Raw genomic sequence first — 25,797 nt, 5'->3', positions numbered from 1 at the left:
TCCATCCCAGTCCAGTGTCCCCACAGCCATCAAAGTGAACTTCCTAAAGCTCCAGTCTGACCATGTCACCTCCCTCTCCACTCAGTAAATTTCAGTGGTTCCCTGTGATCACCATGATCAAGTACAAAGACTGTGGCATTCAAAGCCCTAAGTTAGCCCCTTCCCACCCTTCTAGACGTCTTTGCTCCCCTCCTTTGATCCAGAGACACCGTTACCCATGCGTGGAAAACTCTCCCTTTGGATTTCTATGTCCCAACTGAAATCTAATCATCTGCAGAAAGCCTCCCCCATCCCTCTTACTTCTGGCGCCTCTGTTATTAATTCCCCATTTCCCTGTAGATAGCTTGTCGAGCATCTCTTTATCAATGTGTTGTCTTCCAGATCAGATCATGAGTTCCCTAAAGACAGGGGCTGTGTTTTGCCTTCTTTTATATCTCCAGGGCTAAGAACTGTCTGGCTCACAGTAGGGCCTAATAAAAACATAATGACTGACTGACATAAAACTTCCTTTGTAACTCCCTGATGCATTTATTTCTAATAGCTGAAACTTTAAGACATATCCTTCAGTATACTGCCCACTACTGGAGATTTACATTGCTCAAATCAACAGATACAACTTGCCACACGGTAAAATATGTATTAACTTTCACGGTCAGTAACACTTTTAGAAATGCATTACTGAGAGAACTAACATCACTGGAAAATTAATCATTTTACTTCTCAGCTTCCTTTGAAGATGTTTTCACTGTTTCCTATTTCACAAAAAATAGAATCCTACTTTGTTGGGCATCCTTTCATAGTCTGATTTGGTAAGACAAAACTATTTCCAAGATATAGTCAAAAGCCCTTGAGCTTTCTCAATGTGCAATTAAGATTTCATGTTATTTGTGTTCCTGCTTTCCTGTGAGTCTCCCTAGCAGAACTATTCTTTGGATAACATATCTCTGTATATCCAAATCTGTTAGTATCTAGTCTTAAGAAAAGATAAGTTTTTCAAAATGTGTTGACTGAACTGCTGTGCAGTGGAGGAGGAGCTGAAGTTTCCTTTGTTTACTGGTTCCCCTCCCCCCCCCCCCCCCCCCCCCCCCCCCCGAGGCAACTGGGATTAAGTGACTTGCCCAGGGTCACACAACTAGAAGTGTTACGTGTCTGAGACCACATTTGAACCCAGGTCCTTCCAACTTCAGGGCTGGTGCTCTGTCCACTGTGCTACCTAGCTGCCCCTGTTTACTGGTTTATATCTCTTTATAAAGACTATTTTCTGTTACCAGAGTCCATATATCTTTTTCACAGGAAAAATGCTTGTTGGGTATCAACCTAGTCTGTGGCCACTTCAGAGGCACACAATCACATCAAAGAGTGACAGTTTCTATGTGTTATTATTCTGAGAACCATAAATGATTATAAATGCAAAGTGCTTTGAAATTATAAAATACTATAGAATATTTTCTCAGCTATTAAGGAGGGTAACCTGAAAAAAGCCATTGTAGGGGATTTAAAGCATGATGAACACAGTACTGGAGAACAAGAATGGAGAAGACAGGAGACTAGTGGTAAAAGAGACTTTTTTTGAAGAGTCAAAAAGAAACAAAAGGCATTTGTGGAAAAGAAAAGTGTTGCTGAACCCCTGGGCCCTGCTCCACTGCAGGTTTCTGGGTGGACAATCCAAATCTATCTGCCTTAGCTGAGAGTTTAACAACCCTCTTAGTAGAAATCAAACTCGAAAGAGTCAGATGTTCTCCATAAGAAGGCAAAAGTTGTGGTCCACAGAAACAGGTACAAGAAGACCCTCCAAGAGAGAGAAACCCTTCTGAAAGCACACCCCAAGAGTGCACAGGAGGACAAGAGCTTTCCAACCATCGCTTTGTGGGACATTTTAAAATGTCCACCGAGAGCTGTAAGAGGGAGGGTGGGATGTAGGATGTCAAGGAGCACAGTTGTTGGTGGAGGAGGCTGAACTTTGGGGTTCAGAGCATTTTGGACTTCTTGGAGCCCACAGCAGTGAAAAATGAGGGGAGCCACCTGGGAGAGGGCTGCTTTGAATCGAAATGGTTACTTTGGGGGGAGGCATATGGTTGACTTCCCTGGTATAGCGGGGCTCTCTGTTCAGATAGAGCAGCCACTGGTCTGTGACTTCTGCTCTTAGAGGGATTTGCTCGGAGGCAGGGCACAAGCCTGGGGCTGATGGCTGTGCCCACAATGCCATCTGTCTCTGTTAAATCATGCACGAGATACTATGTTGCTTTTCCTAAGGCTTAGCATCCCGTGTAGTAGAGGGATGGGGGGCTATGTGGCAAAATTCATGTAAGCCCAAAGGTGCCAGGGAGGAAGGGAGTCTTTATACCTCTACCCAGTCAAAGATCTGTTCATCATTCGCCTTGTCCTCAATAATGAGTTTCTCAAGCCGTTTGTACAACTCTTCAGCAGAGAGTTCTTTCTTTGAAAGTGCTTCTGAGGAACTGGAACAGTCAGACTCTATAAAGTCCAATTTCTGAAACAGGAAAAATGAGATGCATTTAAGAATTATTGAGAGTGTAGCATCCATGGGACTAGCAACCAGAGACACCCTTCCCCTTGAGGTGGACCAAATGACTAGGTAGAGTTACTAGCAGGAAAAACTATCATTTTCAAACCTCCTATGAATTCTAGCCTCTCTATAACTCTCTGAAAAGAAAATAACTTACTACAAATGATTCTCTTAAGTGCATCAGTCTCCCTTAGTGGGAAGCTCTCTACAACTGATGTCCTCCTAAATTCCCATTCCCCATAGAGGTTCCCTTCTTTCCCTTACTATTAGGGCAAATGTTTGAGGCTGGAAAGGTGAGCCCCAGTTAACATTATTCTTCCTGTAATCTGGGTACTCCTTCATTACCACACAGTTACTGGGAGTTCTGTGGAGTGTCAATACCCACAAGTCTCATAGTTGCACCCCCACACCAAATCAGGTCCAGGACAAGTTCTGCCTTGAAAAACACTCTGCTTAATCATTTTTTAAATTCTTGGGTGAGAAATTCAACATTCATAATCAAAACCCAAGGTTATTTTCAGTTTAAAAAAGGACTGAACACAATTTGTCTTAAAACAATTTGTTTTAACCACATCTACTGAATGTGCAAGTGATAACAGCTTTGTATTCTATTCCTAAAACACTTTTAAAAGTTTACTGTTTTTAAGGACAATTCAATTCTTCCAAATTGTTGTAGAAATGGGAGCCCTACTCAAATCCAAAAATTTGATTGGGTATTAAAATTTACATGATTTAACTAGAATCATGTATATAGTTAGCCTAGCACATAGTTAGAAAAGTTGAGATCAAGGCCTTCTTTAGGCTCCAGGCAGTATTTTTTAATCAAGGAATTGGACAAGATGACCTAATTTGGCTCAGCAAAATTAGTCTGTGATACCATGACTGACAGATGTGGCAAAAACCTTCATGAGAGCTGGGTGAATAGAATGATGTTTGTGACTTGAAGAGTTCTATACTGGGACTCTCAGTATAGAGAAGTCTATTCTTCTCTATATATTGGGAAGAAGCAACTGCTCTTTCTTCACTGGATGTTAACAGCTCTTTCTGTGGCAAGACCGAGAAAGGAAGTTTGGCAGATCAGTGTGATGGGGGGAGCCTTGGGGACATGGAGCAAAATCCTCTATTTAAGAAATGCCTTGTAAATTCAAAAGGTTTGCGTTTTGAGCGGCTCTTATTTTTTACTGCCACAAATCTTTAAAGGATTCCATAGAATTTCCATAGTTCATTTCAGTCTGACTCTAAAGACTGAGAGACAGGCTCACTTTCACCTTCCATTTAGGCATATAGAGGATACTACAAACGAGGGTTAATGACTATCCATATAGTCTGCCATCAGTGGCACCAGGAAACTCCTTACTCACCTGCTCCAGGAGAAAGTTATGTACATCTTCCCCTTCTGGCAAATAGTCCTTCCAACTGAGGCCGGCCTCCCTCCATAAGGCTCCCACTTTCTTATGGCTCTAAATAACAAACAAACGTCCATTACTGAAGGAGAGGACAAGACATTCAAAAAGGCAACTTGTCTCTCACATAAAAACAAGCTCTTGGTCACATTAACTTAAACAGTCTTAAACTCTAGATTGCTAGTGTGACAACTGCGCCTACTGGTAAATGCAATGACAACACTGACTTAGGGGTCCATCGAGAGACTCACTACATAGGTTCATACATTTGTCCATAAAATAGTACATGTGAACTGGTGGTTAATATTCACACACAAGCACATGCACAGACATGGATACTCATAAATTCTGATATCTAAGATTATAAAGCAACTATTTGGCAACCACATCTTCATTTGATAGCAACGCTGATGTTCAATCATTGTTCTTCATATATTACTAAGAACCAAACTGCTAATAAAAGATGCAGGCCCTAGATTGATTAGCGCATATTCTGCCTACCACCAAGTTTCCAACTCTGAATACTGAAGACCTATAAGCCACGGATGAGACATATTTCTAGGATAAAAAATGCAGGGAGGGTGGAACTAGATGAACTAGCTCTGAGATGTTATGATTCAAGGCTGAGCTAAAAGGAAGAATGGGACTGTTACTAATAACTGAGAAAATAAAGCATCATAACACACACAATGGAGATCTGTGATGAAGGAGGGAATGTCTTAACCTGAACTAGAGATCGGGAGGGTAGAAACAGTGTCAGGCATTCTACCGCAGCTCTCAGACCGGGCGGCAATACACTTGAGACTTTTACCACGTTCACAGCACTCCCAAGAAGCCAGACATGCTGTCTCTAGCTTCTGTAGAAAGAGCAGCAAGCAATGGTTCCTTTAATCTATAAACCAATCTTTTCTTGTAGCATTTGCCTGCATAGATCTTTGTGAAATGGGAAATCCATGAATCCCACAAAACTAACTTCACGTCAAGAGAAAGGGCATTGCAACTTGTTCAATGTGATAATGATCTATTTTAGAGAGAAGGGGAAAATGATCTGGCTATGTTTAGATCAGATGGAAGTTTCCATGATGGGCCTGGTGACAAACTGTAGGTCTATAATTAGAGTCTCCAACCCATCTAAGGAGAGGCTTGTCCCCAATTGGCCACTCCTGGGGGATGAGTTCTCAGCTATGACAGACCATGAAGACAACCTACTGTGAGGTGCATTAAGGAGTGGGGAAGAACATCTTAATGAAAGACTCTGTCTGATGTACAGGAGTATCAAAAGAAGTGGGGATGTATCTCCTACTTCCATTTTACTGGGAGTAGGCTTCCAGGAAAGGTTGGTGAGGACTTGGTAATGCTGGCTCTCAAGTCCTAGTCACTGAGTGTGTCTGGGAGAGTCACTTATCACTTGGGCTGAAAAACAGGGTTAATGTACTCTACATGAATGACTTCACAGGGCTGTGCTTAAATTTAGGGTTAAATCATTAAGGTTAGAAATGCTTTCTAATGAAACTGAAGAAAGCCACATAAGCCACGTACAAATGTACTGCATATTTACCCCCAAATGTGGAAGACAGTCTTGCTGAGGTTGCCGCAATTCCCCTGGCCTCAGCTTCCTCCACTTCACAGCCTGTACCTTTGTTCTTTGCAGCTGCCCCCAGGGAGAGACACTTGAACCCCAAAGGATGCCCTTTTCCATCTGAAGTTCTCTGCCGCCAGCCCCCCCGTTTCCCTATCTCCGCCTCTCCACCCACCCCCTCCCCAGTACCTGTCTCTCTCTTGAGTCCTGGCCAGGACTTTACGCCTCCCTCCTATTCTCCCAGCCTGCCCTGGCCCTGCCAGAGCAGAGCTGCTGGGGGACCAGAGGAAGCCATGTATGTCAAATTCTTGGAATGCCTTAAAGCACCAGAGAAGGGGCAGCTGTCTTTTCCCTTTCAGGTTTGGCCCTAGGGCAGTATCACCTTTTTTATCCTCTACTCTTTGATGCTATTGCCCTAACCCTCTTACTCCTCCTGGAATGGCTGCTTCAGGCCCAGACCCTCTCTCACTGTGGGGACAAGCCTCCTACTTTCTGACCTGCCCAGGTGGGAGGGCGCCATTCGCTCCTCTCTCCACCTTCTTTTCTGGAGCAGCAGCGGCCTGTCCTGACTTGGACCCCACTCCTCCCTGTCTCTTCCACAAGCTTTCTCCTCTGACCAGTTTCTCTGTCCTCTGCACTCTCATGTCCCAGTCTTTCAGACCCAGCCATCTGCTCCATCCCCTAATCCTAACCTTGGATGCCATCCCTTCCTGGAAGGCTCAGGCAGCCCCCGCCATCTCCTCAGAGCTGTGCTCTGTGGCTGGGACCCTATGGCCCTGCCCTGCTCTTTGAAGATAGTCTCTGCTCCCTTCCTCCCTTGTAACTTCTTTCTCTTGTCTTTCTTCTACTTTTTTTTTACCTGCTCCTCTGTTGATCCCCATCCATCACCCATCCCCTGAGCAGGAGGGCCTTCCAAGGCTCTGTTTTGGGGACTCTTCTTGCTTTATGTTCCAGTGGTGATCCAACTATCTCTCATGGGTTCAGAAGTCTACTTTCCACAGATTCTTCCTTCTTTAATCCCTTTTCTCAACTCTCCCATTTCTCCCCTGCTACAGAGCTTCACATATCAGAGTCCCACCGGGCTCTCAAACTCAATGTGTTCAACATGGGACTCATTATTTTCCCCACTAAATTCACCCAGCTCCAAACTTCCTTATTTCTTTTGAGGGCATCCATTTCCTGTCCTGTTACATACATCTGTACCTTAAGACTTCTGCTTCACCCCTGCAGCCAACCAGCTGTGCATCCGGTCGTGTTCCTCCCTCTGTGACAACTCTCAGACAACCCTTCTCAGTTAGACGTGTCTGACTTGAACACTCCCAAAGCCTCCAGTTGTCTCCTTGCCACCCAGGCTTTCCCCTTTCCAACCCATCACATACACAACCACTACAGGCATGATCACATAACTCTCCTTCCTAAAGTTATTTATTTAATGGTTCCATATTGTCTCTAGAATAAGACACTTCCTGAAATCTGAAATCTGGAAAAAAAAAATTTGAGTCTGGTTCTTATGGAGACTTCCAGTTATTTGATACTACTTCCTTTGTCAATTAACTCCTATTTTCGTGTATGTAGCTTGTTTTGTGACATATATTTGTTTGCATGTTGTTTCCCCCATTAGACTATAAGCTCCTTAGGGATAGGGATTGCTTTTTGCCTATTTTTGAACTTTCAGCACCGAGTACAGTGTCTCTTACACAGCTACTTAGTAAATGTTTACTGATTTACAAATTCCATGTTTCCCTCAAATTGAAAACTGCAATTCTATTTCTTGAATCTCCACCTCCTTGTTTGCCAAGTCTGTTCCCCTATGCCCAAACCACACTTCTTCTCAAAATTTTGGATTCTTAGCCTTCTCTAAGTCTCAGCTTAGGTGCTACCTCAATGCCCACAGTGGTCAGCGCTTTCTTCCTCCTGACAGCATCTCACATGACTTATTTCTGCCGATGCTCTCTCCTCAATAGAGAATAAATGACTCAAGGAGGATGGTTGTCTGTTTTTATCTGCCCAGCATCTAGCAAAGGAACTTCAGACAAGCACACTTAGTTAAGGTTAATTTTTGATTCAAGATTGGATCAGAGAGACAAAAAATGTTGTCAAATAAGGCATATTTGTTCAGTTTCTATGGAACAGACATTAAATGCTCAGAAGAGGAATTGCAACAGATCCTTCCTTTTGACTGCTCCCTCCACAAAGCCAGACTTCCTGACGGTTCTTGCTCTATGGGTAAGCTAGTCTCCCAACTAAAGCTTATCACCCCCTTTCTCAGGCCCTTTTGAACCTGACAACAAGTGCGAACACTCACCATTTGTTTGCATAGAAGGTGCAATATTTCAGAAAGCAAGACCCCGGCTCTTCCCACAGGAAGTAAAGGTTTGCTAAATTCTCTGTAACAGATCACACAAAACAATGGTCACATTCACAGAGTGGTGTGTCAGCCATGCACAGTAAACATTTCTGATCAACTCCTTTTGTGCAATGAGAAAAGAAGGCACAGCTGGCAGAACAGGGATGAGCAGAGAGTGCCACACACATCTCCTGCTAAGTATTTCAGGGGCTGGTATTGTTTCCGGACTTCTGGTTTTACCCTGGACATTTTAATGCCTAAATGGAGACACTTAAAGAGAAACTTTTAAGTTAAAGTACTTAGAAGCCTCTTCCTAATGCCTAATGCTTCAAACCTCACATAGCACTTTCTTTTGTAAACCTGTAATACCTTTATCATGCAATATTGTATTATAGCTGCATATGGCCACATTTTCCCCCTTATTAGATGACAAACTGTTGGGAGGGTAGGGACCTAAAAAAGTGCCCAGTGGAGTGCTCAGCTCTGTCTACAGAAGGCACTTCACAAATACACACACCCCCACACAGCATTTTTATATATTTTGGTGGGACAATTGGGATTAAGTACCTTGTCCAGGGTCACACAGCTAGGAATCATGAAGTATCTGAGGCTGCATTTAAACCCTCCTGACTCCAGGCCAGTGCTCTATCCCCTGGTGCCATCCAACTTCATAAATATGCACTATATTGAGTCTTTCTCCAAAGCCATTTAACTTCAGGGTCAATAAAGCTGGATCAAGCACTACCTTCTCTGATCCTCCATTTGCATTCTCTACTTTCAAAGCAAAAGTACCATCTGACCAGCTGGTAATGAAGTTACAAAACTGAAACCTATGAGGGATTATGGAAACTGCAGTGGCATTTTTAGGAAGCAGATGAGAAAGAACGGGGCCTTTGCCTACTCTCAACCAACTTGAACTATACTGGCAAACATGTGATCTTCCATCCTGCTGATGCCTGTACACAACACAAGAACTCAGGGAGCTGAGGGAACAGAGACACAGATTGGAAGATAAGGGGTAATTTTTAAGTTAAGAAATTTTAAGAAAGATGGACCTTTGAAGCACCTCCTGTGGAGCAGTGTATTGTATGAGAAAGAGCACTGGATTTAAATTCAGAGGACTCAAGTTAAGGGACCTGTTTTGTCACTGTGTCACCGTGGACAGATCAGTTATCCTTTTCCCTAATAATAAATGTTAACGATTAGTGACACTGATGGCATTTTTTAAGGTTCATAAAGGACCTGGCGTGGGCAAGTTGATCACTCCCAAATCAGCTAAGTTTATATAATATCCCAGAGACCTGAGGGACCTACGTTATAAGTTCTCTCATAGAGATTCCTCCTTCTTTTAACATGGGGGTCACCAGCTCAGCAAGGTACAACCAAATATGGGGAATATCGATGGCCATGTCATCTGCCAATTCCAAGGTATCTGAAAACCTGCCAAAGAGAAAGAAGACATTGATGCGCAAACATTAGTTCCAATGCAAGATATTCTCTTTATCCTCCAAATTATTAACACACTAAAGCGATGGTGACCAGCAGATATCATATTCATTATTTTGTATGTTCACACTGTATATATAGACAAGATAGAAAGGAAAGAAAAGGCAGGATTGATGCCTGCCCCAAAGGAGCTACAATTTCATAGAGTAGAAAAGAATTGAGAAAAAACACCTCCTTTAAATCTTTGCTGATTGTGGATGTGGTAGACTGCAAACCTATCAGATATATTTATATTACTGGTTTAATTCAACTGTCTTTTTTGACCCTCTTTAAAAAAATCTTTATTATAAGTAATGGCTAGGATTTGGGAATGGAGGAGGTTAACTTAGAAATAAAGGTTATATAAAAACAAATGTTATCAAAATAAAATAATTTAATGGAGAAAAATTAGATACAAAAAGTTTTGAAGAGTTAATTAGAATTTTAAAATATCAAGCTATTTACAGACAGCTACTATTTAAATAAAGACTTTACCTTCATCGGTGTCAATAATTGATAGTTTAAGTTCCTACTGTGTTTTCCTCATAATCTCATATAGGAGGATCAATGATCCAAGGAGGAAAGCAGCTCCCTCTCTGATCTTCTGCCTCCCAGTTTAAAGCTCTTTTACTTATTTTCAGAGCTGGAAATGTCAGTAAATGAGCACAAAGTAAAAGACTCAAGAAAAATCAAGTGTTTTGTGAAATGCAGCTACCCTTTTCCATATTGGGTCATTACATGCCTCATACATCTGAGCTACTGAAATGTTTTACGTAGCTTAAGCATAACAGGGAAGTCAGAATCTGGCAAAAGAAAACACTTTTGGACATCTTGTACTTTTCTATCAACTCAGTAAGTTGTGGGCCTCAACAGAAAGAAATCAGGGAGCTTTCAAGGCTCTCTATAGCATGCTGATGGCTGGCCTACAATCCACAAGCAGAAGGTGGAAGCCGCTTTGCAGAGGCAGTACCCGCCTAGGGGCTGCCATCCTCAAGGGGACAACATGGCTCAAGTTCTATAATTGTGCCAGCAAAATAAGCAAGCTGGAAAGGTTCTGAATAACGGCCTGGTGTTAGTAATGGCCAGGCCAATGATGGCACCTGTGAAATTGTAAGAGGGTCACTGGCAGTTTGGCTGCAGGAACTTTTATTTTTTAGCTCTGGCGCCTTGGGAAGGTCGCTTCTGTTAAGACACTGAAGGCTTTGTGGTCTGTGCCAGTTAACACTCGCCCTGCCCAGAGGAGATCCTCAAAGTCCTGCACAAAGCATCGTCCTGAGGGTTGTGGCCTGGAGAATACCCCCGGGCCAAACTGCTGGCCAGCAAGCCAGTGTCCTCCCTGGGCACTGAACAAGCCAGCATCTCTAATACTGCTGTGAAGATCTCAGATTTTATGATCCTGAGTAGAAAATGGAGTCTAAAAGTCACCTTGGTGACATCCTTCCTTCAACCAAGGAAGGTCTAGATGGCACACTAGCTCCTAGCTGTCCCTGGGTACCAGGACCTGCACCACGTGCTGCCCGGGGAGTGCAAGGAAGCTGAAGGGCACTGGGAGGGCACAGGGTCTAAAGTGCTGGCCCTCGCCACAGGGGGCTCACTCCCAGCTCTGCCGCTCTCCTGCCTGGTGAGATTAACTCAGTCGTGGTTGGCAGGCCACATTGTCCTCCTGTAAAATGAGCAGGGCTCACTCACTGCCCTCTACTAAACCCTGGAAGCTCTAAACAAGATCATTCACAGTGAGGTCTTAGAAAACAGCCAACCTCATTTGAACTGAAATGCTCTTTACTGCCAAAGAACTCCAATGGAATGGCATTAGCAAAAATCAGGGCAGAATAACCAGGCTGGCATTGCTCAGCAAAATGAAGCAAGCTCAAAGGACACATAGGTGCTTGGCTATGACCTGAAGCAATGGTAGAACTACTCTAAGGGCTCCATGAATGCAAGAGGGAGAGTCACAAAAGTTGGACGGGTTATTTGTGAAAAGAGCTCAGCAACAAGTGAAAGCCCTTAATCCAGGTGGGCAGGATGGGGCTGAGGTAGCAAATATGCTTTTATTCATTCCCTGATACACACAGGTTACCACCTTTGAAAATATTCATCTGGGGGATGCCTTCCCTGTCCCCATCTACTTGTTAAAATCCAACTTACCTTCAAACCCAGTACTAGGACTGGTTGTTCATGTAACTATCTATCCCTTGTACCTTTTTCCCTCTCAGCATTCAAGTGACCCTTGGTTCACATACCTTACACCCTTATTACACCGTGTGCGTGTGTGTGCGTATAACAAATGTTATCAACAACAGATGTTGATATCCCCTCCCTCCATCACTTTCCCCTCACCCTCAACCCTCCAGACTATGAGCTCTCCAAGGGCAGGGATGGATGATCCTTATGCAAGCACAGCATCTTGGAAGTCACAGGCATGTACAGGGTCTAATTCACTCTAAAATGGCCCATGGAGAAGACTTTCTTGGATGACAATAAGCTGATGGAAGGTGTGCATTCTTGGCAGCCAGGTAAAAGATCCAACATCTCCTAGAGGTGTCAATTACTTTTAAGACCTCAACATGTATAGCGTGTTGGTCCCTATGTTCTTCATGTATCCAGGTGTATAGCAAAGAGCCATCCATGCTACTGTATCATGGCATAATACCATGGTCTAACTCCAGAACACGACAGAGGTTATCAAAACGGCCGCCTCCACGAGGGCAGGGACCTCATCTAATTCTTCGTGTCCCCCATGATGCTCACAACAGGACGGGACATACTGCAGATTCTCAGGAAAGGTGTGCTGAACTGAGTGTCTGTCAGCAAGGAAGAACCCCATCTCAAGGGGTTTAGAGATCATTGAATCCAATAGTTTCATTTTATAGATGAGGAAACAGAGGCCCACAGAAGGGAAGTGGCCATCTTACAGTCCACTAGGAATTGGCAGAAGCAGGACCCAAACTCCGGGCTCTTCCGATGCAGTGGGCTCTTCCCGCCACCCCAAGTCAGGAGCTGAGGTTGGCAACGAGTGCTTTCTTGTGACACTATGCAGAGATGGAATCATTTCACCCTGTAGAAACTAGGGAAAGGGGATAACTAAGGAAAAGATGGGAAGCAAGTTGTCCTACAGAACTACCAAAGGGAAAGCATTAATGCTCTTATGCAGAAAAGCAGCAGCTGGCTTGAAGAGGTCATGGATCCTCTCTGAGGGAGGAAGCACTGGGGGCAGCTCTCACCTTCACTCATTCTCTCGATGCAATTCCCACCATGCAGAAGCTGTGCAGATGATATGGAGTTGGACACTCAAGGAGAGCCAAATGATTTACCAAAAATGCACATTAGACTCAGACCTGACACACCCTAAAGAACAGCAGACTGTGCAGAGCTGAAACACTCATATGGCATGTTTTACACATTCCCAATACATGGTTGCAAGGCTGGGTGGGGAAGCAACTGAGTAGATGCTGGGCCTTGAGAAGCCTGGAAACAGCAGACAGAGCAGAGCCTGATGGAGGGCTTAGGAACGCCAAGCCTTGTACAGGCAGAGGAGGCACAGAAGGCTGTGGAAATCAGACCCTCCCAAATGTCCAAATGAGACTGGACTATCTAATGAGAGATATGAGGAAGAAATTGTAGGACAGACATCATGTTACAGGAGATGTGGTACACACCTGCTTCTCAATACATATCCTTTTTGGTTGAGCCCCACAGAATACTGAAATCAAGACTGGCCATTGCATGAAAACACAAAGCTTAAGTGTCTTATAGAAATGCTGATTAAAACTGTTTCCCGCAAAAGGCAAGAATATCATGTGCATCAAGAGGGAGTTACACTGAAAAGGGAGTTCAAGATAGACAAAACAGCAGAAATAATGAACCCATCTCCTGAGATGAAGTCCATGTATACCAGACTGTCAAAGGTAATTTTAGGATCCTGAGTAACACTGGAACATCATATTCAGAAAACTACTCTGTAAATATGTAACAGCCTTTATCATATATTTAACCAGAAAAGAATTGATTGCAAGTCTGATTTTTTAAAAAATGGTTGTCAGGAGTGTTACAGCTAACTCTCACCTTCACTCATTCTCTCAATGTAATTCCCATGTAGAAGCTGTTCAGATGACATGGAGTTGGACTCAAGGGGAGCCAAATGGTTTACCAAAAATGCACATTAGACTCAGACCTGACACACTCTAAAGAACAGCAGACTATGCAGAGCTGAAACACTCATATGGCATGTTTTACACATTCCCAAAAGATGGTTGCAAGGCTTGGTGGGGAAGCAACTGAGTAGATGCTGGGCCTTGAGAAGCCTGGAAAGCAGCCCAGAGACCCCTCCTCTCCAGACGATCAGCACCGTCTCACCCAGCCTGGGAAAGTTGGAAAAGTTGAGAAGATGGCTGCTGACTAGGGCTGCCTCCATGACAAGGCAGCCAAGGAGTGTTCTTCCAGCATCCAGGGAAAGGTTCAGAAGGGATGTTCTTTGGTGACTTGAGTTATAAAAAATTAAATCTGGTGGCAGTGCCTGGTCCAAAGACACTTCTGTGGCAAGAAATTTAATGGCTTCTCTGGAGGGAACCAGAAACTCCATGGGGAAAAAGGAAGGTCTATGGCTGGCTCATCTGCTACAAGACTTTCCCTGGGTGTCCACGGCACTCTGTTCCTATGGCCTGAACAGAGACACCATGTGTTTCTTTGGATCTGTCTGTACTTTCTAATTTTCTGTCTGAGCAGTTTAATGCTGTAGTCCTTGTACTGGTAGGGCCCAGGCTCCACTACTGATCAGAGAGGTGGAGAGATGGATGAAAGAGTGGTCTGTGAGCACAAGCACCTGTCTCCTTTTCAAATGGAGCAAAATCTCATCCTCAACAAAGGTGCAGCTACCGTCTCCCTTTCAAAACACGGTGGGGATGATATCTGTACATTAAATTATGGATCTATGCCAGTGTGTCTCAAGGAAAGATCTAGTCTGGGGCTGAAATAGCCCTTGCTTATAAATACCTCTGATTCTATCTCCATCATCAGGTTAGAGAAGCTCCTAGGGCTAATTCAAGTGAAAAGTTAAGGCTCACACACCCCAACTGTTGTCTAACAAGGTCCCGCTTGTTAGAATGTGCCTTCTGGGGGATCCGCTTTGGTCTAGGGTTTGCACTAGAGCATACCTGAATTTCTGATGTGTTCCAGGAAGCAACCCAGCCTCTCAGGAGTCCTCTCAGCCAAGAATGACCCACAGCCGGGCCAGACCTCCTGGAATGGCTCTGGATTGGAATAGATCTCCTGGCCCCATGCCAGATGTAGACAAACTTCTGGGAGTGATGGGGAGACAGAGTGAGGATGGTAAGGCACTGTGTAATCCAGCATTTCCCCCCCATTTCAGATTCCATAGCATTCACTGGTAAGGTGCCTTGTTATCCTGATACGAAGCAATGTGAGAGGCTGAGTAACATGAATTGGTATACCCAATGCCCCAGCTGATCCAATTTCCTGGGTGTCAATATCAGATCAAAGCAAATAGAGCCAGCCAGAGCCCCCTGAATTTTGGTGCTGCTAAAGAATGGATGAGAGCTGAGTTGAGTTTATCCGTTGAGATGGTGTATTTGCCCGTCTTTTCCTTGGGTAGATCATGGAAATAAGCCATATAATCTCAATGACTTGGAACTGGGTCATGTATGGTACCATCATCATGGCCTTTATCGATGATCACCACAGAGATTTGTGCCAAATTTCCTTGTTAAATTCAACAGGCACAAGTCAACTTCACCAGACTCCAGGTCATTGCTGGGAGCCAACTCTTCTGATTATACTAGCAGGGAGATGTTTCCCAGTACCTTGAGGCCTTCTTCAACATAGTCCTACGAATAATTTTCCCTGTGTTAAATCTTAAGTCTCTCAATGCCACTGTGTGTGAAGATATTTCCATTTCCATGTCAGGCACTGGCTGGGAGAACTGAGATGCCAGAGCTAACAGCAAGCTTGGATGGCAGGATTCGAGAAAAACTGAGTGTTGAATACCAGTGACAGTTGGAACTTCATTGGACGAGATGCTGTCAGGAACCACAAAGAAACAAACCTGGAATGGATTCTATGGAACTGCCATGGAACTACAATGGGCACAAAGATCAGATTTTTTTGGAAGCAGTGAGATACAAAACATTTTTATGTCAATACCTGCCTAGGATAGAAACCTATGATATTCATGCAGTAGTTTTTTTGAACTGAGTTGATAAGCTCTTATTTGGGGTGTCTCTGATAAAGTGACCCTCTTATACATCCCCAAACTACCTAAGGTAAGAATGCAGCAAAACAGTAAACATACTCTAGTTAGGGAAGTTGTTCCCTCCAACACATAGGAAGTATTTGTATTTCCAGCACTTAGCACAGTGCCTGGAACACAGTAGGCATTAATCAATGCTTGTTGCCTTGATGCCTATAACAAGGAGATGGGATTGCAGTAGGCATTCACTTGGGTAATCAGATCAGCACTTGCAAATAAAATCTATTTGGCTAAATTTATCATTTGCATTTTCAACCTTTCCACATCTCACTAGACACCTCCTCAAAGAATCCGTACAATCAGCAAATTGTTGTCAAAGCACAGCCCAGTGGACATTGGATATTTCTGTCCATGGAAGAAGCTGAAAAGAGAGAAGAGTCACAGACAGGAAACATAATTTTAAATTCACCATCGCCCAAGAGTCTGATAACTGAGGGCTGTCCTTGAGGAGGATACCAACCCTTTGAAGAAGTCCTGTTTGCTGAGTTTTTCTGATTGCACCAGCTGGTGTAGTAACTGGCCCATGTGATCCCTGGTGATCTGACTCCTTTCCAGGGTAGACTCCACTCCCACTCGCACAAAAATAGGCAATAGGTTCTGTGCATTTAACTCCTCTACACACTGCATGGCTTCCTGTTCAAATAACAGAAAGTGGCATAATTACTTCAATGATTGGGACCGTATCAAGCAGAAAGGGCCAAATAAAAGAAGGTATGACATTAACGTCAAGGACACAAAAAGTACCATAAAACAGGCTCACTGGCGTGGGGCCCATTAAATGACAAATGCCACTATTCATTTCATAGCATCTGGTTTGTGGATTCTCTAATCTTTCTGAAAGTGTCTGTAAGGAGAGGATTATCCTTTAGAATTTTATTAATAGCATGTGTTAGCCTTTCTTCTGTCTTTGCTGAGGAATGCAAGTGAACTCATGCTGTTTGATTAAAAAGTCACATATGTATGGATATACTATACACAGTGATGGTAATACCTGAGGTACCTCTCCCCTTGTTTGGCCCCTCTAATCCCCCTAGAGTAAATGATCATAATTCATTCTCCCCATTTGACTTATTTAGCAAAACAGAAAGCTCAGTAAAATGGGTAGTGGACCCAAGACCCTGTTAGACATTTAATGACTTTGTAAATCCAGAGCAAGGTAACAAAGAATCTTATAGATCTCCTAGCACAAGATTCCTCATTTTAAAATGACCCCTATCACATGTAGCATCCTGCCTATTTATTTCATTTACCTTGAAATCATTAATGTGTAGGAATTCATCAATAATAGATTTAGACTTTCTCTCCATTTCCTCCTCTGACATCATAGGTTTTTCAGGAACTGGAGCTGTGGCAACATCTGGTTTAGCTGGTGGTAAGGAAAAAAGATAGTGAGACAAGTGAGAAAGGGCACTATTGTATCCTTTTGTCCTTATTACCATTAACGCTCATAAACACTTTAAATTCTGGATAAGTATTAGTCCTTGTTAAGAAGCTTCAGGCTACTACAAAAAAGAAAAGAAGTGGTAAGATGATGGCTCTGACTATTTAATGTCTTGTTTTCACTAGTTAACAATCTAAGAAACAAGGAATATAGAGGTTTGCAAGAATGGCCATTACACAGGCAAAGGGAGACATAAAAAGTACCCTGATGACAAAACATTGAGGGGAAAAATTAGTTTTCAAAAGACCAAAGGAAAGGGTAAACCACATTCTTTGGCGCTTGAAAGTCTTCTTCCAAATCATCTAAAGTCTCAGAAATACAGGCTACAGATCAAAAGACTTTTATGCTCCAGAGAAAGTGCCAATATGGGAAAAAATCCTGAGGGTAGAGAAACTGTTTGTAAGAAGCCATAGTTATGGGGTCTCTTAAGTAGCCCTGAGGGGTATGAAGCCATGTCCACAGAGCACAAGCCATCCAAGTGTTAACAGTGCAAAGGAAAAAAGAAAAGCATTTCTCTGTTTCCTTTCCAGCACCTAATAAGGACTGGTACCTTTATCTTTAACTGTTGCTACTTTACCTTCACCTCCCACCTATAGCTTCCCTCATTAGTTCTTACAGTTATATGACAATCTACCACTTTTACTTCAAATTAGATAATTCATAAAACCATAACATCATTATGTGACTTGAGATTAGTAAAATAAATGGTGGGACCAAAGAACGCTTCATATAATGGATTAATAAGCTCCTTAAACACTTTTAAAACTTCAATAATCTAGCCGCGGGTACTTCCAAACCACCTCTTAATGACATTTAAACTCATACATCTTAAAAGTATAGATTATGACACCTTGTGCGATGCATTTTTCTTCTAGACCTCCACCCCACACTGAGCAATGGAGGCTACTACTATTAGGAAGGCCAATTTTGTCTTATGGTTGAAGCAATGTCCCCAACAGGGAGACAAATTCCACTTGCCTTTGAATTCCCATGATAAGTGTTGCAACTAAAGTGATTATTTTAGAGATTGCAGGTAAAAACATCGAAGTATAAATGCAGTTATTTATATTACCTGGAATAGTCCTGGAATAGCCCCTTCAAATACATACATACATTATACATGTCTAAAAAGGCGAAAGACAATAACTTCAGACAAAGGGGAATAGGAACTTCAGTCTGCCATCCGCTCTTAGTTCACCTTGTAGTGCAGGACAGGGCATGCTTACACCGCAGAGGTGAGCAGAGGGCAGCCATACAGGGAGATTATTGGGTGGCGAAGTAGCTTCATGACACACTGAAACATTTGGGAAAAGAGCAGGGGTACTCAGGAGTCTTATGTTGGACAGTCAGAGTGGGCCGATGACACGTGGCTGAAGACCTTCGGTGCCGCGGCCCTGCCTGGGGTGTGTCCTCTGCATCTCCAGGTCCCCCCAGAGCTTCTCCCCCCCAGCCCTGCTGGGATGGCCTCTGACTCTGAGAGCCTGCCCCTGTCTCCGCCACACAGGCCAAGCCCCCTGGCTCACCAGTCTCCCTCGGCTTGCTGCGGTCCGCCTCTGTACTGCTCCTGTCCATGTCCATGCCCCCCGTCAGCTGCTTCACGGTCTCGAGCATCTCTCGTCGCTGTTCTTCTTGGGACTGATTGTCTAAGAGATCTTTGCTGCTGCTGCCGCGCAGGAAGGTGTTGGGGCGAGGCGTGGAAGAAGCCAGCGGCTTGTCATTCTTCTCCCTGCCCATGCTGCCTCGACTTCCAACACAAAACGACACTCCTTCAAAAGGAAGCTCATGCCCAACTTTACAAGTGCAAGAATGAACTCGCTTTTCAGCTACGGAATAATTCTGATCCTCCACAACCAGGCTACAGAGTAAGTACTAATTTTCAGACCCACATTCAAGAGACTTTTCCTCAATGATTCCCAAATAAATGAAGCTCAAAGCACAATAATCTTTATAGCCCTCCAATACATGAGGTAATTAAGTACCACAGGCTTTAAGATAGAACAATTTTGTTTTCCTAGGGGATAAAGAGATGTTTATCATAATAAAAATATTTTTTTACTTGTCCCAATTTTTAAAAATTAAAACGGCATTAAAAAAGACAGTCACTTGTGGGCTAGTTAGATGACTAGTCAGAGAACTAAAGCCTGGTGACCTCCCCTATGAGAAACATAGCTAGTCATTTAAGAAAAAAATGTTCCTTTGAGCAAAGGAAACACTGCCCTTCTACTACTTACTTTACTCAGAGAAGACTCCCAGAGGCCCTGACAGAAGCCATATACTCTTTTTTTTTTTTTTTTTAAACAAGACAGATTCTTGATTTAATAATCTTGTTTCCCAAAACCATAGCACATTAGAAGGACCAAGTTAGAACAGAATGAAGAGGCCTGCTTTAGATGGGCAGACCAAGAAAAGTGAGAAATTATGAGTAGCCAGGCTGGCTGCTCAAGGGGCACTAGTTACAAAACCAATGGAAAGCAGCCACAAGGTCTCGACAGAACTCACAACCCCCGAGGGCCTGCTGGATGGCAGACAGACACGCAGAGAGCACACCACAGTTAATACTCAGTGACAAATCTAAGTTATGAAATCTGAATTAAATTCACAATATTCTCTTTAAAAAGATAGGACCTCCCAGAATGCATTTTAGAAAGATTACTATTCAAAATAATCAAATGTAAATAGGGAAAATGCCAGTATGCTGAATTTCAGGTAATGCTGGCCAGAGAAGGCATTATTGCCTGAATGCCTGAAAAGCCAAGCAGGTGGGAGAAGAGAAGCTAAAAGATTCTCGTTTGAAACCGAGAAGGGAAGCAAACTGGACATGGAAACAGAAGGGGATTAACTTGAACTCCTAAGTGTGACCACATGGAATCTAAGAAAGCAAAGTGGTATATGTGAGGGACCCTAGAAAGGTTCCTTTTCTCTCTGCAGACCCCGTCTTGGGGATGAAATCTTTTGTTAACATTTTCTTTCTGGACCCCTCTTCCCCCCATCCCTAGTCTGGGTCTTGCCAGGGTTTCCCAGAGTAGGGAGCCTTGAGAAATCAAGGGAAGAAGCTATGATAAGCAAGTAGCCAGGAAAAGGTCCCATGACCAACAAGGGCTGCAGACACTTTGTTGCTGCAGAGATTGACTTCTCCCTGACTGAACACTCAGAACCTGGAGAAGACAGGACAGTCCCTCTTACCTGGTTAAGGCCCGGCGAGAATCAAACTCCAGAGGGGTGGATGAAGCAGAGACGGATGATACTGGAGGCTGCAGCGCAGAAAATCTGTTCAAACTAGTGGCACCTGATCGTAAGGAGTCTAGAAATGGCATAAGATTAAAAAAAAAGAGACATTAGAGGGAATGCAGATAAGGGGGAGAGGGACACCTCTACAGTAATCAGAAGAACTAATAAATATTTTAAATATAAATGGAGAAGACCAATTGCTTTCCCCTTTGGAAAAAAAAGGCTTTAAATATCCCAGGTTTTCTAAGAAGGTTTCTTCCCCAACCAATCATTCCCAAAGTAGTTCTCTATGAAAGAAATGACATGCCAAGTGAGCACAAGAAGAGCTAATAAATGGTTCCTATTCTTGTAGGGTCTAGAATCTTACTGAAAAGAAGGAAAATTATGTCACATACACAAATATTTAATAACTATAAAATGTGACATATAGATGTAAAATAAAAGCATGATCAAATTAATATTTGTAAAGATAAAAAAGCACTTAGCAGTGCCTGGCGTGTAGAATGCTCTATAGAAATGCTTATTTTCCTTCCCTTCCCTATAATAAAATAGAAACTATGAGACAGACTGACAGTTGGAAATATCATTTCAAATGAGAAGGAGGGATCATGGAAGCTTTCTAGAGAAGCAGCACTTGAGCTGTAAGTTCTGAAGAATGCATAGGTGAAGTATGTATGTGTGTGTGTGTGTGTGTGTGTGTGTGTGTGTGTGTGTGTGTGTGTGTGTGAAAGAGGAAGGGACAGAGGAAGAGAGAAAAAGAGACAGAGAAGGACACACACACACACACACACACACACACACAGAGGGAGGGAGAAAAAAAGAGACAGAAAGAGGAAGGAGAGGGAAGAAAGGAAGGTGGGAGGGAAGAGAGACACAGACAGAGACAAAGACACAGAGAAAGGGATTAAAAAGGAAAGAGATGGAAAGAGACAGAGAGAGACAGAGAGATGGTGAGAGATAGAGAGAGATTTTAGGAAATGCTGAAAATAAAGCCAAGGGCTTGAGAAGCATTAATTCTACAATGCTGTCCAAAGCAGGTCTCAATTTTATTCCCATTAAGGCATCAAAGGGTCAGATGATGCTAACTAGACCCTTGTTCCTCAGATGTCGATAAGAGTGATGGGAAGGACGTGGTTGTGCTGGTTAAAGATGGGTGACAAAACAAAACACCACAGAATGGGAGGAAGGGTTGTAATAACTGGTGAGGATTGAAGGGAAGAAATGGTGTCTAAGACTGTGGTACTGAAATGGAAGGCAGGGGGTGGGACAATTCCCACAATTTGCTGACAAACTCCCCTACCAACACTGAGAGCAGTCCAAGAGGAGCTACTGATTATGACTCCTGAGAATCATTGACTGCAGAGAAGGTGATTGAGAATCCCTCCTAAGTTCCTACACTTACCCGTCTCGCTTGCTTTTGCTCCCCCGCTGCTGCCTTTCCCCCAGCTGCCCAACTGGGCTTTAGGCACAAGTTGAATCTTCTCATCTATTGTGGGCTGGAACATAAGGGAGCTTAGTTGATATGGGCAGCATCCAACCTGTGGTCAAGGTGCTAATGCTCGAGATCGAGGTGCAGGGGAGCCTATTTACAATACCCCGTTCCCCAGCCTTAAATGAAGGCCATTAAATGAACGACAATGAAGACCAATACCAAGTTCTCTCCCAAATGAGCACTTGTTAGCTCCTACTCCACAGGGTTGTAAGACAAGAAACAGAGAAAACAAAAATAGAAGTCACCCAAAACACCAGGTAAAGACAGTTAAGCAGCATTCTGTGTGAGGGGAGAGTGAGCATGCAATGAGCAGGGAAGGACAAGCGTGGGCACCCTGGAGATGACAGCCCAAGAGTGCCCTCTCTCACCCTCTCATGGCTAGAGCTCTGAATGCACTGGAGCATCCAGTCTCAGATTACAAAACGCGTGACCATGGTGATTACTGTCACTCACATTCGTATCATGGCATCACAGGTTACAGGGTCCAAAGCCCATCATCTTACAGATGAGGAAACTAAGGCTCACAGAGGGGAAGGGACTTCCTAAGGTCCTACAAGGAGTCAGGGGCAAAGTGTGAACTCTGTGGCCTCTAACCCACAACTCTTTCCATCCGTCCTTAGCAAGGTGCCTCTCTGAGCAGCTGCCCACCCTCCAGGTATATCCATACTTTACCTACCCTGGGGCTTTACCTCCACATGGGGCTTTAGTAAACAAGGCCTTTTCCTCCATGACCCTGCATTTCAGAGGGGTATACTGGGGTTCAAACAAGGATGGTGACTGGGCCCATGGATATACAGCTGCCAAGCATCAGACCCCAGGTCCCCAGACCCCAATGCCAGAGGACTGTCCATGACTCCTTGTTGCGTCCCTTACCTACGGCTGACTACTAATTCTACTCTTCTCAAGTCAATAGCAAATTTCACTAAAGGAAAAATATTTTAACATGGACTCATAAGTCCTTGGACCCCTTTGCCCTCCTGTCTGTATTTTTAGGACTATATTTGCATATGTTACTTAGTTTTAAAGTTCAGAAAATATTTTCAACCCTATAAAGTCTTCTAATGTCTCAGCATGCCATGGAAAGAGCCCGGATTTCTTTTTCTTTTCCTTTGCTGAGGCAATGAGGGTAAAGTGACTTGCCCAGCGTCCTACGCTGGTATTTTGTTAAGTGTCTAAGGCCAGATATGAATTCATGCCCTCCTGACTCCAAGCTGTGCTCTCTCCACTGAGCTATGACTTGCTCCTAGTCTGGATTTCTTAAAAGCCACTGCCCAAAGGGGCCAAAGTCAGGCACCTCAGACAAGTGGACTGGGCTCTGAATGGGAGCTCCACTGTCCTGGCGAAGCCAGATGGTGACTCCTGCTCATCACCATGTATGATGGCGTCATCTATTTGGATACGTCTATCCATGGCACCCTGGGGATCATGGCAATTCTCAAAGCATTTTCTTCACAACACTTTTCAGATAGTAGTATAAGATCCCCATGTTACAGATGAAAAAACTGGGGTTCAAAGAGGCTTTAAGCTACATGGCTAGTGATGTGAGGGCCGGGACTCGGGTCCAGTCTGTTCTGAATGCATCGTGATGCTTCCTACTTCGATGTTGGGCCACAGAGAGGTCTAGTGCCTCATCTGGAGTCGCGGAGCTGGCTAGTGACAGGGGTGGGGCTGCAGGTTCTCTCTCTACCAAGGTCATGCAAATAAACAAGGGGCATTCTGTATCATTAAAGGCATGGGGCTCACCTTAGTGATTTTGAGGAATTTGGAGGGGTCCAGCACACGGCTGTTCTTGGCCCCCTGCACAGTGTTCCACCCACCGTCATCCACTCTTTGAACACCTACAAAACAGGGACAGTGAGTCATCTCCCACCAGAGCACTGTGATGAAGCTCCGGGGGGGCTGAACAAAGGTTAGTCAACTAAATGGCTGATTTACAAACTGTGGGCAATGAAAATGCCTTATGGGGAATTACAAAGAACTTTACAAACAAGATGGCTCTCAGCCTTATGAAGACCCTCTGAGGATTCAGTACTGAGACAGAAGTGCCAGGGAGCCTATCTACCAGGGCCCCCAGCCCAGGATGGAGGTCATCACCAAGACCAAATGTCTCCCAAATGAGCACCTGTTAGCTTCAAGAAAGGTGCTGCAAGGAGTGGCTCAAGCCTTATTTTAAAAAAGAAATTAAAGACCAGCACAGGTTCAGAGTCGGTCACTGAACTCCAAAGTCTCTGGTTCTTACCAATGCAATACTCACAGAGACCATGTATGGTCTGTGTATTTTCTTCAGAACTATGCTAGATTATTAGATGATATCAATCTATTCAATTCATATATTCAAACCAGTCTTCTTAGGGCCTGTGCACCCACTTCTGTCCCAAACAAAAAGCTGACCCGACTCTCTCTCTCAAAGCCTCCCTCCCATTCTGGGACATCCTCTCCCAGTCAACAGTACCTGGTCGTCTCTTCTCTTTGGTCATCAGCTGCTGCACCTTTCTTTGTTCTTCCTGCTCTTCAATTTTGGCCTCTTTGTGAATCTGTTCAATAGTTTTGGGGCCTTGATCTGCCCTTCGGGAAACCCAATTGCACTGTGAAATGAGGAAACGGGAAGAATGTAAGCCTTTTTATTGATTTTGTTTTATTAAAACAAAATAGAAAAAGGAAAAAAGCACTGCTATGTGCATAGAACATGAGGATTTGAAATATGAAGCAATAAATTTCCATTTCATGTGTTCAGAGCTGTCCATCTTTTCTTTGCAGGCGCGAAATTTCTTTTATTCTCTGCTGTGTGCTTTCTACTTTATTCCCTTTTCCCATCCCCCCTACTAAGAAAACTTCAGTAAGTGTGTGTATGTGTGTGTGTGTGTGTGTGTACATACAGGATGATTGTCCACTCTCAAATAGGACCAAAAAGACATCATTACATTAGAGTCCAGGTACTATGAGTCCAATTGTGGCTAATCAGACCCACACAAGCTCAGAGAGCTCTGCCATATTGCCCTCCTCCCTCACCTAATTTCTCCTTATCAGTTCTTCCTCTTGTACCTTATTTGTACAATTACCTTTTTAATCTTTTCCTATATGTTTCCTATATGTGTCAGGGAACTAGCTTTATATTTCACACAGGTCAAACCTCTGTCCTGTTATCTTGCTTATTTTTACTACTCTATTTCCTCCTAAGGTGCGGCTTTGTCTTGTTTGTGGAGAAAATCTGGAGAGCTGAGAGTTTTCTGACTTATTCAGCCATCTTTCCAGAATCCTCTCCTAGAGGATTACTTTTCACATGCACATCACACACAGCTCTATCCCAATCTTTCTTTTGAACTCCCAATTACTAATGACATTCTTAGACATATAGTTTACATTTCCATGGATAAAGTAAATGGTTTGTCCTTAATTGAGTCCTCTATAATTAGTTTTTGATGTTTACCTTATATTTCTATTGGATCTTGTATGTCAAAATTTTCTATTGAGCTTAGGTCTTTTTGCAATAAAATCCTGAAAAGTCTGGCAATTCATTGAATTTCTAATTTTTTTTTTATTCAGGATTATGATTAACTTTGCTGGATATGATATTTTCAGCCACAACCCCAGTTCTTTTGCTCTTTGAAATAGTGTTTCAAGATCTGGAGTCTTGTATTGTAGCCACTGCTAGGTCTTATGTGATTCTCTAATTGTGGGTTCTGCTGTATTTGAATTTTTTTTGGTAATATTTTCTCTTTAAGTTGGAGGTTTCAGAATTTGGTTACAATGTTCTTATAGGTTTTCATCATAGGATCTCTTTCAGATGGTAATTGGTGGATTTTAAAAAAAAAATGTACTTTCCCCTCTTATTCTAATACTTCAGAACAATTTCTTTTTTTTCTTATATTTTTGTATCAAGATTCTATTTTTTCTATTGTTGATTATAGCTTTCAAGTAGTCCACTCATTATGCTTTTTTCTTATTGATTTGATCTCTAGGTCAATTGTTTTTCTTATGAGATGCTTCATATTTCTCTTCTAATTTTTCATTCTTTATATTTTGATTTATTATT

At 43.2% G+C, this 25,797-nt stretch overlaps 1 protein-coding gene across 8 annotated transcripts in view; it reads right to left on the bottom strand.

Annotated features, from left to right (window-relative positions):
* EIF4G3 (eukaryotic translation initiation factor 4 gamma 3) overlaps positions 1–25,797 on the bottom strand; it is a 275,515-nt gene that overhangs the window by 7,606 nt on the left and 242,112 nt on the right. For all 8 annotated transcript variants that reach the window (XM_031962682.1, XM_031962683.1, XM_031962686.1 and 5 more), the window contains 11 exons: positions 24,217–24,349; positions 23,508–23,602; positions 21,675–21,768; positions 20,228–20,345; positions 18,568–18,788; positions 16,854–16,969; positions 16,064–16,236; positions 9,171–9,296; positions 7,815–7,896; positions 3,889–3,987; positions 2,345–2,491 (listed from right to left, as the gene is read on the bottom strand). In XM_031962682.1, coding sequence (XP_031818542.1) covers positions 2,345–2,491; positions 3,889–3,987; positions 7,815–7,896; positions 9,171–9,296; positions 16,064–16,236; positions 16,854–16,969; positions 18,568–18,788; positions 20,228–20,345; positions 21,675–21,768; positions 23,508–23,602; positions 24,217–24,349 — 1,404 coding nt within the window. The remainder of the gene's footprint in view (positions 1–2,344; positions 2,492–3,888; positions 3,988–7,814; positions 7,897–9,170; positions 9,297–16,063; positions 16,237–16,853; positions 16,970–18,567; positions 18,789–20,227; positions 20,346–21,674; positions 21,769–23,507; positions 23,603–24,216; positions 24,350–25,797) is intronic.

Source organism: Sarcophilus harrisii, chromosome 3 (genome assembly GCF_902635505.1).
Source record: "Sarcophilus harrisii chromosome 3, mSarHar1.11, whole genome shotgun sequence".
NCBI lineage: Eukaryota > Metazoa > Chordata > Mammalia > Dasyuromorphia > Dasyuridae > Sarcophilus > Sarcophilus harrisii.
Note: the sequence above shows the minus strand (reverse complement) of the source record. Positions and strands in the feature narration are given on the sequence as shown.